General features: G+C 59.8%; 5 protein-coding genes across 6 annotated transcripts in view; 4 read left to right on the top strand and 1 right to left on the bottom strand.

Moving 5' to 3' along the window:
• Nucleotides 1-221: 221 nt before the first annotated feature.
• Nucleotides 222-1817, top strand: APOA1 (apolipoprotein A1). Its single transcript, XM_010723719.3, has 4 exons — nucleotides 222-357; nucleotides 470-525; nucleotides 674-827; nucleotides 1070-1817. Exons 2-4 carry the CDS (start codon nucleotides 483-485, stop codon nucleotides 1665-1667), a joined length of 795 nt encoding a protein of 264 aa, XP_010722021.1. The 5' UTR covers nucleotides 222-357; nucleotides 470-482; the 3' UTR covers nucleotides 1668-1817.
• Nucleotides 1818-2261: 444 nt separating this feature from the next.
• APOC3 (apolipoprotein C3) lies at nucleotides 2262-3260 on the bottom strand. Its single transcript, XM_010723718.3, has 4 exons — nucleotides 2963-3260; nucleotides 2803-2862; nucleotides 2605-2731; nucleotides 2262-2471 (listed from the first exon to the last, which is right to left on the bottom strand). The coding sequence occupies exons 1-4, from the start codon at nucleotides 3243-3245 to the stop codon at nucleotides 2375-2377; spliced, it is 567 nt and encodes a 188-aa protein (XP_010722020.2). The 5' UTR covers nucleotides 3246-3260; the 3' UTR covers nucleotides 2262-2374.
• Nucleotides 3261-3712: 452 nt separating this feature from the next.
• Nucleotides 3713-5228, top strand: APOA4 (apolipoprotein A4). The gene is made up of 3 exons (XM_003212723.4): nucleotides 3713-3834; nucleotides 3943-4069; nucleotides 4231-5228. Exons 1-3 carry the CDS (start codon nucleotides 3786-3788, stop codon nucleotides 5156-5158), a joined length of 1104 nt encoding a protein of 367 aa, XP_003212771.2. The 5' UTR covers nucleotides 3713-3785; the 3' UTR covers nucleotides 5159-5228.
• Nucleotides 5229-6230: 1002 nt separating this feature from the next.
• On the top strand, nucleotides 6231-8380 carry APOA5 (apolipoprotein A5). 2 transcript variants are annotated; one of them, XM_010723713.3, is made up of 4 exons: nucleotides 6231-6544; nucleotides 6642-6747; nucleotides 7194-7296; nucleotides 7410-8380. In XM_010723713.3, exons 2-4 carry the CDS (start codon nucleotides 6669-6671, stop codon nucleotides 8302-8304), a joined length of 1077 nt encoding a protein of 358 aa, XP_010722015.1. In that variant the 5' UTR covers nucleotides 6231-6544; nucleotides 6642-6668; the 3' UTR covers nucleotides 8305-8380. The 2 variants fall into 2 exon arrangements, with proteins under 2 accessions (XP_010722015.1, XP_010722016.1); XM_010723714.3 differs by having other exon boundaries at nucleotides 6236-6544; nucleotides 6642-6717.
• A 106-nt stretch (nucleotides 8381-8486) lies between these two features.
• Nucleotides 8487-12071, top strand: part of ZPR1 (ZPR1 zinc finger) — a 12123-nt gene continuing 8538 nt past the window's right edge. The window contains exons 1-11 of the mRNA XM_010723717.3: nucleotides 8487-8725; nucleotides 8892-9053; nucleotides 9632-9722; nucleotides 9883-9953; nucleotides 10140-10226; nucleotides 10312-10434; nucleotides 10621-10674; nucleotides 10787-10853; nucleotides 11053-11123; nucleotides 11458-11547; nucleotides 11668-11778. Of these exons, the coding sequence (XP_010722019.1) occupies nucleotides 8597-8725; nucleotides 8892-9053; nucleotides 9632-9722; nucleotides 9883-9953; nucleotides 10140-10226; nucleotides 10312-10434; nucleotides 10621-10674; nucleotides 10787-10853; nucleotides 11053-11123; nucleotides 11458-11547; nucleotides 11668-11778 (1056 nt within the window). The 5' untranslated portion in view covers nucleotides 8487-8596. The remainder of the gene's footprint in view (nucleotides 8726-8891; nucleotides 9054-9631; nucleotides 9723-9882; nucleotides 9954-10139; nucleotides 10227-10311; nucleotides 10435-10620; nucleotides 10675-10786; nucleotides 10854-11052; nucleotides 11124-11457; nucleotides 11548-11667; nucleotides 11779-12071) is intronic.

The following is a 12071-nucleotide window of genomic DNA, read 5'->3' as shown; positions in this document are numbered from 1 at the left end:
GTATAAACCCGGTGCCCGGGCTCCGTGCCGACCCCCGGGGCGTGCGAGGGGCCGTCGGCGGGGCTCGGAATCTGGGTCACCCGCAGCGTAAACATCTCCTTGGCCAACGCCGCATCCCCGGGGAGCTCCTGTTTGCTCGAGGCTCTGCCAAACCGGCGCTCCTTGGCGCGCTCTCCCGGGCCGTGTGCGCGATCCTTGAACTCTACGCGCCACATCGCCGCGCCGGGGAGCGATTTCTTGGGCTGCAGCGCTGGCTTATCTCCTGCGGGAACTGCCCCTCCTGCATAAATAGCGGCCGTGGGGAAGCTGCGGGCTCACACGGGACGAGCGGTGCGGAGCAGTGGCAGGAGAGCGCCGGTAAGAGCCGCGCCGTGCGCCGGGACCTCCCGCGGCACCGGGCTCTGAACCGGCTCGGGGCTCCGGTCCTACACACGGCTTCCCCGAGCCCGACTTCTCGCTCTGCCCTCAGGTTCAGCCCGAAGATGAGAGGCGTGCTGGTGACCCTCGCTGTGCTCTTCCTGACGGGTACGTCCGAACGGGGCAGTGGGGATGGGCTGAGCCCCGAGGAGCCCGCAGCTCCCCGGCAGCGGGGCTCTGACCCACAGCTCCTGGGCGCGGCGGTGGAGTGGGATCTTCCCGTCTGCCGTCCCCAGCACGCCGTCTGTCCCCGCAGGCACCCAGGCCCGCTCCTTCTGGCAGCACGATGACCCCCAGACACCCCTGGACCGCATTCGGGACATGGTGGACGTCTACCTGGAAACGGTGAAGGCCAGCGGCAAGGATGCCATCGCCCAGTTCGAGTCCTCTGCTGTGGGCAAACAGCTTGAGTAAGTAGGGGGATGCGTGGTGGTGTCTCTGTGTCCCCGTGTCTCCGTGTCCCCATGTCTCCGTGTCCCCACATCCCTATGTCTCCATGTTCCTATGTCCTTGTGTCCCTGTGTCTCCATGTCCCCATATCCCCATTTCTCTGTCACCTCGTGTCCTCACCCCTCCATGTTTCCATATCCCCACATTCCCACATCGTCCCCACGTCCCCACACCACATCTGACTCCATGCCGCCCTCCCCAGCCTGAAGCTGGCTGACAACCTGGACACACTGGGTGCTGCGGCTGCCAAGCTGCGTGAGGACATGGCTCCCTACTACAAGGAGGTGCGTGAGATGTGGCTGAAGGACACCGAGGCTCTGCGTGCTGAGCTGACCAAGGACCTGGAGGAGGTGAAGGAGAAGATCCGGCCCTTCCTGGACCAGTTCTCCACCAAGTGGACGGAGGAGCTGGAGCAGTACCGCCAGCGCCTGACACCCGTGGCTCAGGAGCTGAAGGAGCTCACCAAGCAGAAGGTGGAGCTGATGCAGGCCAAGCTGACCCCAGTGGCCGAGGAGGCGCGGGATCGTCTGCGTGGGCACGTGGAGGAGCTGCGCAAGAACCTGGCGCCGTACAGCGATGAGCTGAGGCAGAAGCTGAGCCAGAAGCTGGAGGAGATCCGCGAGAAGGGCATCCCCCAGGCTGCCGAGTACCAGGCCAAGGTGGTGGAGCAGCTCAGCAATCTGCGCGAGAAGATGACGCCTCTGGTGCAGGAATTCAGGGAGCGCCTCACCCCCTATGCTGAGAACCTCAAGAACCGCTTGATCACCCTCCTGGACGAACTCCAGAAGACCGTGGCCTGAGCTGCCGGCCCAGGGACTGACCCCAGGCCATGCCGGCCCCCGGGAGTCCTCGGGGACCCCTCCTTACCCTCTTCTCCCCCCTGACCCGGAGACCATCTCAGCTTTGCCATTCTTTTGTCAAATAAACGTGACTTAAGTTATTGGAGCTCACTCAGTCTTTGCAGTGGATGCTGGGGAAGGGGACCTAAGCCAGCAGTGGGGATGGGTCCTTGGGGCAGGGGGCAATAGGGCGAGGGCTGGGGGGCGGCAGGGTGGGGAGCTGGGTTAGGGCTGGGTTAGGGTTAAGATTTAGGGTTAGCTGTTCCCCTTGCCACCACTGATCCCCACAGTGCCAGTCCCAGCTCTGCTCAGGACATGATCACAGTGATGCCGGGCTGGGAGCTCCCCCTGTGCCACCAGCTCTGTGCTGAGCACTTCAAGAACACCATCCTGGGCTGGGGGCCAGCTGGGTGTCAGCTGAACACCAGGCTCACAGTGGGGTTACACATCTCATCACCACTCCACACGCACATCCACGGTGCAGCACTGCACTCAGCACCCCCAGCCCGCCTTCCCCTCTCCTCTCCTCCCCCCCTCACTGCAGTGACACAGCCATCTCACTCCAGCTCCACTTTATTTCAAGAACCACAACAAAAGGGAAATGGTGCTGTGTGTGGGATGGGGGGCAGGACCCGCACCCAGTCAGCCCCGACCAGCCCACAGCTGGGCTACGCGGTCGGCGTCAGCTTCCAGAGTTCGGCCAGCTGCTCCTTCAGCCGTGCCAGGTGCTGCTTCACCAGGTTGGCATTGTCTGACATCCACCTCCTGCAAAGGGACCACGTCACAGAGGGCTCTGGCAGTGCTCAGCTCCGCTCCCCCTACCCTGTGCCATCCCCATCACCAGGGGCACACTGGGGGTCAGTGGGGTACAGGGTGCTGGTGAGGCTCGTGGTGGCACCTGGCTTGCTGAGCTGCCTCTGACTCATGCACTGTAGTGAAGGCCGTCTTGACTGCCTCAGTGGCTTGCTTGACGTACTCCTGCACCTTCTTCACCACCACGTCTGTCTTATCGGGAGCATCAGCTCCTGCAAGCACAAAGAGCGTGGGCACGATGCACCCCAAACCCCATTGTCCCCTCACTCCCCATCACCCTTACGTGCTCCCACCGCCAGGATGGCCGTGCAGACGAGCAGGAGCAGGACGGAGACTTTCATGGCTGGGGAGAGAGCAGAGCAGTGGTGTGGGGTCAGGTGTGGCACCCGGCTCCATCCCCTGGTCCCTGGTGTCGGTCCCGGTCCTGGGGGCCCCACACTCACCTGGCCACGCTGTGCTTTGGCTTTGCTGAGTGGGGGCTGCCCCGAGTTCCCACTTTATATCCTCTCCAACGGCCGCTTGTGCAAAGGTCAGTGGTGGTGCGGCCGCAGGGAGGGGGCCCAGCCTCGGAGCCCTTTCCCCACTGCCAGGTTTGCTCTGGATGGGCTCCTCTTCTCCCCCAGCAGGGGTTGAGAAATCCCCAGGGGCCAAGGCTGGGGGCTGTGCATGTGTGTGCACACGTGTGTGGGGTGAGGGTGGTTGTGGGGACAGGCGTGGGGCCGGCATGGGCACACGCAGCACAAGGGTGACATCCAGTGGCACCCACTGCAAGCATGGGATGCTGCAGGGCTGGCTCTGCTTGGGGTGGGGGCTGCAAAAGCAGGGGGCTGGGCGGCAGTGCCCAGGCTGTGTCCTCAACCCCAAACGCCCAGAGATGGGGCCACGGCCGTGGCTCCCTGCACCTCACCATCACCCTGCAGCCACACACTGCGCCTCAGCGTGGCACGTCCCCTCCTGCCTCCATCCCCATGCTGTCCCCTCCCTGCCCCAATAGGGTCTCAGCCCCTCGTGCCCCCCCTCCGCAGGCCATACCCACGCACCCTGGCAGTGCTGATCCCTGGCACCCTGCCGGGCGCCGCGGTGATCTCAGCTCTTCGCACACGTCAGGCGCTTCCACGTCGCGACCTTGCTAAAGTCCAAGCTGCGGTGCAGGCCTGCGTGGAAGCCGGCGTGGCTGCTTGGATGCATAAATAGCAGCAGGTGCTGCCGGCACAGCACGTCCCACAACCCGCAGCAGCACAAGGAGCCTTGCTGGCAGCACTCAGGATGTCGCCGAAAGCAGCTGCCTTCCTCCTGGTGCTCCTGGCTGTGGCAGGTGAGGCAGCGCGGGGTCCCGTCTCGTAGGGGGTGGTGGGGTTGAGCACGTGGCTGTGCCTCGGGGTGGGATGGAGGCAGCTCTGACCCCGTGCCTGTGTACCTGCAGGGACACGGGCCGACGTCAGCCCTGACCAGGTGGCCACTGTGCTCTGGAAGTACTTCACCGAGCTGGGCAGCAATGCCAAGGAGACCGTGGACCAACTGCAGCAAGCTGAGATCACCAAGCAGCTCAAGTGAGCGGAGGGACCACCGAGGCACTGGGGCTGTGGGCAGGGGTGGGTGCGGGGTGCTGAGTGCTGGGAGATGGATGCTGAGTGTTGGATGCATGGCTTCCAGCGCTGGGCTCTGGGCACTGGGCGTTGGACACAGAGCACTGACTGCCCGCCTTCCACAGCACCCTGCTGCAGAGCAACCTGCAGAGCATGAACTCCTATGCTGAGGAGCTGCAGAGGCGCCTGGTGCCCTTTGCCACGGAGCTGCAGGCACAGCTGGTGCAGGACTCGCAGCGGCTGAAGGAGCAGATCCAGCGCGAGCTGGCTGAGCTGCAGGCCAAGCTGGCTCCCTACGCCGACGAGGTGCACCAGCAGATCGGCACCAACATCCGTGAGCTGCAGGCCAAGCTGAGCCCCTACGCCGACGAGCTGCGCTCGCAGGTGGACCGCGGCACTGGGGAGCTGCGGCGGGCGCTGGAGCCTTTTGCCACCGAGCTGCGGGAGCGGCTGCAGGACAACGCCGGCAGCATCCAGGCCTCTCTGGGCTCCTACACCGAGCGGCTGCAGCAACAGATCGACAGCAGCGTGGAGGGGCTGAAGGAGCAGCTGACACCGCTGGCCGACGAGCTGAAGGAGCAGGTGGCACAGAGCGTGGAGGGGCTGCGCAAGGGGCTCAGCCCTTACGCCCAGGAGGTGCAGGACGGCCTCAACCGGCAGCTGGAGAGCCTCACGATGCAGATGGAGCGGGCGGCCGAGGAGCTGCGCTCCCGCCTGGCTGCCAGCTCGGAGGAGATGCGTGCCCAGCTCAGCCCGCTGGCCCAGGAGCTGCAGCAGGCGCTGAGTGCAGATGCTGAGGCCGTGCGGCAGCGGCTGGCCCCGCTGGCACAGCAGCTGGATGAACGCCTGGCGCAGACGGTGGAGGCGTTCCGGCAGCAAGCAGCACCCATCAGCGAGACCTTCCGGCAGCAGCTGGTGCAACGCCTGGAGGAGATGAAGCAGAAGCTGGACTCGGGCACTGCTGGCGTGGAGGATCACCTGGACCTTTTGGAGAAGGAGGTGCGGGAGAAGGTGGCCACCTTCCTCAGTACCACAGAGCAGGCGGAGAGCTGAGCCCTCCCTGGCACTCGGAGCACTCACGGCTTCTCGCCGTGGCAAAAATAAACTGGCACTTTGTGATGCACCCCGTGGTCTGTGTTCGTCCTTCTGCAGCCATCCTGGCTCCTCCAAGTTTGGGTCCCAGGGAGCCTGAACTGAAGCCTGGGATGTCACCAGATCATAGTCTGGGTGGTACATGAGCTTGCTTGGGGCTCTGGAGGTGAAGCATAAACCTGAGCACCCCACTCCCCAGGCCGGACCTTAGCAGAACCCCAACCCAGGCACGCACTCTGCAGCTCTACACTGCCCTGCTCCAGCACCTTGCCCCCAGCAGAACCCCGGCCCCCAGCTCCAGAGTCCATTGAGGATGGGTGACACACGATGGGGCACTGCACGTTGGCAGAGTGCCCCCAGAGTTAACTCTGCATGCAGTGGTGTTTGCACAGAGCAGGGAACAAGGCCGGACTTTGGCCCCCAGCCCCAGCATCATCTGGATGGAGGCAGTGCTGGAGGTGCCTGGTTCCAGCAGGTCTACTCCTGCCCCTGTTTGCTGGGTTGCTTCAGAGCAAATATTTCAAAGCCGAGGGTCAGCAGCCAGGCAGGAGCAGCCCCACAGCAGCCCGTGCATTGGGCCCTCTTCTGCTAAGAGCAGAGGGTCCAAGATCTGCACCAAGAGCACTGGAGGAAAAATGGTAAAAGAAATACACAGAGGCACGGAGCCTTTGGCATTCTGTAGGGAAGTAGCTGCTCACAATTTGCAATCACCCAGCCCATATCCCAGGAGCGCTCTCTGGCCCAGGCACTCCTTGCTCTGCTCTCCCATTCCCTGCACAACAGACCCCTCATCCCACACACAAGGATTTTGCCCCGAGATACAAAGCTCAGATGGGAGCGAAGGTCAGCTCCATCCCGAGAAGCCCACAGAGCAAACAGTGAGGCCCTATTATCGCTGGGACAACAACAAACACCGACACACCAACAATCCACCCACTGGGAGATGCTGGGGGAGCGGGGAGGGCTCACTGCAGCTCTGGGGGTTAAGGTCAGGCCGGATGGCCGCAGTCCAGATGGTGCAGGGCACGTGCAGCAGTCAGGTGATGGGCACTCACGTCATCCCCCAGGCACGCTGCTGGACCTCCACGTTGTATTTACATGGAGTGAGGTCCAAAAAGCCTACCCCTGTGGATGCGCTTATCTCCGAGCTCTTCTGCCGCCCGCAGATGGGTATATAAAGTGAGCCGTGCCTGGCTGCAGCAAGAGGTAACAGCAGCCAGGTGCAGGGCAGAGGTGCAGCCTTGCTGTGCTCCCCATACTGGGGACACCTGGCCTCTGGCAGAACGTGTCTGACCTCGCTGGGCAGCCCCACGCAGGAGCAGCACTACCCCCGACTCCAGAAGTGAGGTAAAATTGGGGAGTGAAACATAGGGACAGATGGCCCATGGGACAGAGACCAGCGCTGTGGCATGAATTAACGCTCACTTCTCTCTTTATCTTGTAGTGTTGCAGCTTGCTGGCCCAGCAGATCATGTCCCTGAAGGCTGTGCTTCTGCTCACCCTCCTGGCCACTCTGCCAGGTTGGTGTCTGCGTGGCTCCAGGCTGCCAGGTGGCACGGGGATGGGGTGGAAAAGGGGTGTGGGGGAGCTCTGGCAACAGCCACCACAGAGCAAAGGTGGCCACGCTCACATGCCCAGCTGCTCCGGCCCCGTGATGGGTCTCTGAGTTCCTTTGAACCCGCGCCGTGGCCGCCGTGTGCCGACCTGCTCCCATCCTCGCGCTACCTCGTGACTCAGAGCAAGTCATCAGCAGGCAGCTGGTGGTTGCTGTGGGCACGGGGTCCTGCAGGAGCACAAAGCCCCAGCAGCTGTGTCCATCTGCCACTTCAGGGGTGGCTTCCCGGGTAACACAGAACTGGTAAAACATGTGATGAAGCCCAAGAGCATCCCCACCCACACCCACATTCAACCACCCCATCTGCTTTGTGTTTTCCCAAGCTTTGCTTTGTATCCCCAGCTCTGTGGGCTGCTCCAATAACAACTTCTCTTCTTGTAGTGTCACCAGCCGAGCTGGCACGGAATGGCTTCTGGGATTACCTCAGCCAGCTGACCAGTGACAAGGACAGCCTAGAGCAGGCACAGGGCAGCAAGCTGGGCAGGTGAGTATCCCGTTCCTGGGGCTCACACCACACTGAGAGGAGCTGGATGTAAAGCTCATGCCCTTCCTGTAAGTCAGTGGTGCTCTATTAACTGTATCTGCTGTCTTGTACAGAAATCTGAAGGAAAGCCTTCAGGATGGGGTCAGCAATGTGGGGAACTTCCTTGAGAAGCTGGCGCCTCTCAACAGAGGCATCCAGCCACGGCTGTACCATGACTCTGACAGCCTGCGGAAGCTCATCAGGAAGGAGCTGGAGAGTCTGAGAGTGAAACTGTCCCCTTACGTGGACGATGTGCACCACAGAGTCGGCAAGCACCTGGAAGACCTCCGCTATCAGCTGCAGCCCTTCACTGAGGAGCTGCTGGATCAAGTGTCCCTCCGCGCACGGGAGCTGCAGCGCCACCTGACGCCCAGCCGCGACGTGGCGGCTCAGCTGCTGGACGGAGTGGATGAAGTGCAGCGTTTCATGGCTCACTACGCCGATAAGATCGCCTTCCACACGGACCAGGTGAAGGACATCTTCCAGCCATACGCCGACAGGCTGGTGAGCGAGATCCAGCGCTCAGTGGAGGAGCTGCACAGGAACGTGGTCCCGCACAGCCCCGCCAGCCCGGAGCAGCTCAACCAGCACATCCGCGAGCTGTCCGCCAAGCTGACGCAGAACGCACGGGATCTGCACCGCAACATCCAGCGCAACCTGGAGCAGCTGAAGGCCAAGCTCAGCCTTCGCCCCAGCCGCCCCGGGGAGCGCTACGCCGAGGAGATGGCCAGCGAGGTGCAGCAACGCATCGAGGAGTTCCGCAGGGACACCTATCTCCAGATCCAGGACTTCACGCGCGCCGTGCACCAGGAGACGGAGGACATGAGGCTGAAGCTGTCCTCCCGGCCCCACTACACGGAGGAGGCTGCGGGCAGCCCGGCCCCACTAGAGGACCTGCGAGCCAGCCTGGACGCGCTGTGGAGAGATCTGTCGCACAGCCTGAGCGAGCGCGGCGCGGACGCACCCTGACGGCCCGGCGCGGAGCGCGGGGAGCGGGGCCGGGCGTAATAAAGGCTCCGAGCCACCAGGCCTCGCCTCCTCCGCCGCCATCACCGTCCCTCTGGTTCTTCATCACGTGATCTTATCCAGTCACGTGATCTTTTCCAATCACGCGATATTTCCAATCACGCGATATTTCCGATCACGTGATGTTTTCACACGTCACGTGATCCGTTCTCGTCACGAACCTTCTCCGTCACGTGACCGGCCCCCGTCACGTGGTCGCGCGGTGCGCAGGCGCGTTGGGAGCGGCCCGGCCAACATGTCGGCGCTAGGCGCGGTGGAGGCGGCCGGTGCTGGGGGGGCTGCCCTGTTCCGGCCCCTCAGCGCCGAGGATGGCGAGCAGCAGCCGGCGGAGATCGAGTCCCTGTGCATGAACTGCTACCGCAACGTGAGGGCGGAAAGGGGGGCGGTGGGGACTGGTGTAGGGGTGTGCTGGAGGAGTGAGGCCTGTGGGAGGCCGTAGCTGAGGGCTGTAGCTGGGGGCTGTGTGGGGATGGAGCCCCGCAGGGCTGTGTAGGCCGCGCCCGGCTCCATCGGGCTCCTCGCTGCTGCAGGGAGTGACGCGGCTCCTGCTGACCAGGATCCCCTTCTTCAAAGAGATCATCGTCAGCTCCTTCACCTGTGAGAGCTGCTCCTGGTCCAACACCGAGATCCAGTCGGCGGGCCGCATCCAGGAGCAGGGCGTGCGTTGTGCCCTGGCCGTGGCCTCCCGGCAGGTGAGCAGCACATTCCGGCTCCTCTCAGCAAACAGCTGGGTCTGTACCGAAGGGATGTGGGGAGCTGCTTCAGAGCTGCCCTATGCGTACCTTTATTCCTCATGTGTTGCTCTTGAGAATAAAAGCTCCTCTGCTGTTTGAGAAATCACTTTTTTTTTTTTCTCCAATGAACCACTTAATCCCCAAACGTATGTATTACTGATGCACTTGTGTGCATAGGAATTATCTTCCTGCATGTTCCATTTATCTTGCCAGCTCGTTGCTCCCTTGCTCTGATGTCTGCAATGAGCAGTGCCTGCAGTTCTCTCCCCAGAGCTGCAGAGGTTGTGAGGAATCTGCCCCTCCCAAGTGGGTGGATGAGGCAGGAGTTTGGGCTGTGTGTTGGGTGGTCTCTGAAAGTGTAACTTCAAACTGGAATGGGATGTTTGTTTTGTTTCTGCCTCTCAGCAAAGAGGATGGCTGCTAAAGTTGCCTTCAAACTATTGCTGCTGCTTCTGCAAGAACTGTATGCCCCAGTGTGGGCACTTAGGATGTGGAAGCTCCTGGTCCTAATGCTGCTTGTGAACTGTTGTGTGCAGGATATGGACAGGGAGATTGTGAAGACTGACTGTGCCACTATTCGAATTCCAGAGCTGGACTTTGAGATCCCTGCCTTCTCCCAGAAGGGAGGTGGGTATGTGGCCTGTGCCCCTTTGCATGCCTCTGTTATGTAGTAGGCAGTGTTTGAGGAACAGCCCTTCTGTCAGTATGTGTTGTCTGGGCAAGCCATCAGGTTTTGGAACACTGCTGGGGTGTACTTAATGCAGCTTCTGTTTCTTTCCCTGTCAAGTTCTTACCACCATTGAAGGCATAATTGACAGAGCTGTTATGGGTCTGGAGCAGGACCAGCCTGTCCGCAGGGTAAGGTGCTGTGAAAGAGGAATCTTCTGAGAGCTGCTTGTTTGGCAAATGCTTACTTTATAACTCCTTCACCTACTGGCTTTACACTCTGCTAAGTGTATCATGAGCTCCTGTTTGTGCTATCAGCGATTTTGTCTTCAGCTCTGGGTTGCCCCTGATATCAGTCTCAAATGTGTCCTCTTGCAGGCAACAGACAAAGAGGTGGCAAGTAAAATAGATGACTTCATTAGTAAGTTAAAGCAGCTGAAAGAAGTACATTCCCCTTTCACATTCGTAAGTATGTCCAGGAGTGCAGACCCATTCTGTTGGAGGAGTGGGCTGGTTTCTTAAGGCTTCCTGTGGCTCTCTTCTCCTATAGATCATAGATGATCCTTCAGGGAACAGCTTTGTGGAGAATCCCCATGCGCCTCAGAAAGATGAAGCTCTTGTAGTCACTTATTATAAGCGGACTCCCCAGCAGGCTGCTATGTTGGGTCTTGAGGTAACGTGGAGGTGTTGTGTTCCCTTCCTGCTCAGCCTTGCCCTCTCCATTGCTGATGATGTGGTGTCAACTTTCCTTCCACACAAGACCAACTGGCCTTGGTGTACTCCAATCCACCCCTTGCTACCTGGGAGACCTTTAATTAGAGAGGAGGCACAGGTAGAAGTTAAAAACTTTCTGTTGCAGGAAGAGGAATTGGATGAGAAGCCAGCTGATTCTGCAGAGGATCTGAGGAACGAGGTGGGTGACTTTTGCAATGCAGTGAGGGCTCTGTGCAGGTGACTGGCACGTGGGGCAGGCTTGCAGGGCTGGCTGATGTTCCCTGACTGTCCTTTTCATTCCTGTGCTTTAGGTACTGCAGTTCAACACCAACTGTCCTGAGTGCAATGCTCCAGCTAACACAAACATGAAGCTAGTGCGTATCCTTTCAGTGGTGGCATGGGCTCAGATGGGTGTTTTCTGCTGGAGTCTGTGCAAAGGCCAGGGTATGAGCTCCTTTATGAGCTGACCTAGACCTATTCCTGCTGCATCCATAAGGCACAAATAAATTATTTCTAGTAGAAGCTGCAGGCTACTCTTAGATTCTTCTGTTGAATTTTCCTTGACTGTCTGCTCCAGAAATCCCACACTTCAAGGAAGTGATTATCATGGCCACAAACTGTGACTCCTGTGGGCACAGAACAAATGAGGTAAACTATTGACATCTTTTTCTTGTTTTTGGGGTGTTGGGGTGTGTGTTCTTCTGTGCTTTGATGGGTAGGAGTTTCTCAGACTTGCTGGCCATGGTCCTGTGTTCGTTAAATTTGTGAAGGGAGAAAATACTGCCTGGAAAAGCTCCATGAAATGAATGAGGGTAATCCATCCCCAGACCTGTGATGTTCCCTGCTTTTGAGGGGCTGTCCCCAAGCCTGGAGTAACCTTTGCAATGCTCAGCAAGCTGAGCAGCCATGGCAGACCCTCCAAGAGCATCCTGGCCTGACTCAAGTACAAAAGTCCCGTCTGCTGACTGCCACGTGTTCCTAGGTGAAGTCTGGAGGAGCAATTGAACCCCGAGGCACCAGGATTACCTTTAGAATTACAGATCCTTCAGACATGACGAGAGACATCCTAAAGGTAATGAGCCTTCAGGTGTTTCCCTCCGTCCCTCCTTGGCACCTGTGAAGGGTGCACAGTGGCCTGGCTGTTCCCTGAGGAGTGGAGCTGTCAGGATTCACATGGAGGTCTCTGTTGCAGTCAGAAACGTGCAGCGTGGAGATTCCAGAGTTGGAGTTTGAGCTGGGAATGGGAGCACTGGGAGGGAAATTCACCACTCTGGAAGGGTTGCTGAAAGATATCAAAGACTTGGTGAGTGGTTCTTGTTGCCTTCCAGTGGACCCTGCCAAAGGAGCTTGTTTTTCTCAGGGTGGAGCAGCGCACTCCCCTGTGGGCTTCGTGTTATCTTTGCATCATAGTGTGTCAGTTATACTTGTGGATTCTTGTCTGCAGCTTCCTGTACCCCACTGGTTTGGTGGCAGCAGGGGTCAGACTTGGTCATGCTGTCAGCTTGAGTCCTTGCACTCTGCCTGAGGGGCACTTCTGAACGCCCAGCAGAGCTCAGACCCCTCTGTACTAATATTTAGTCTGCCTGTGGCACAGGG

The sequence above is a fragment of the Meleagris gallopavo genome, chromosome 26 (assembly GCF_000146605.3).
Source record: "Meleagris gallopavo isolate NT-WF06-2002-E0010 breed Aviagen turkey brand Nicholas breeding stock chromosome 26, Turkey_5.1, whole genome shotgun sequence".
In the NCBI taxonomy this organism is placed as follows: Eukaryota; Metazoa; Chordata; class Aves; order Galliformes; family Phasianidae; genus Meleagris; species Meleagris gallopavo.
This window is presented reverse-complemented; position numbering and strand designations above follow the sequence as displayed.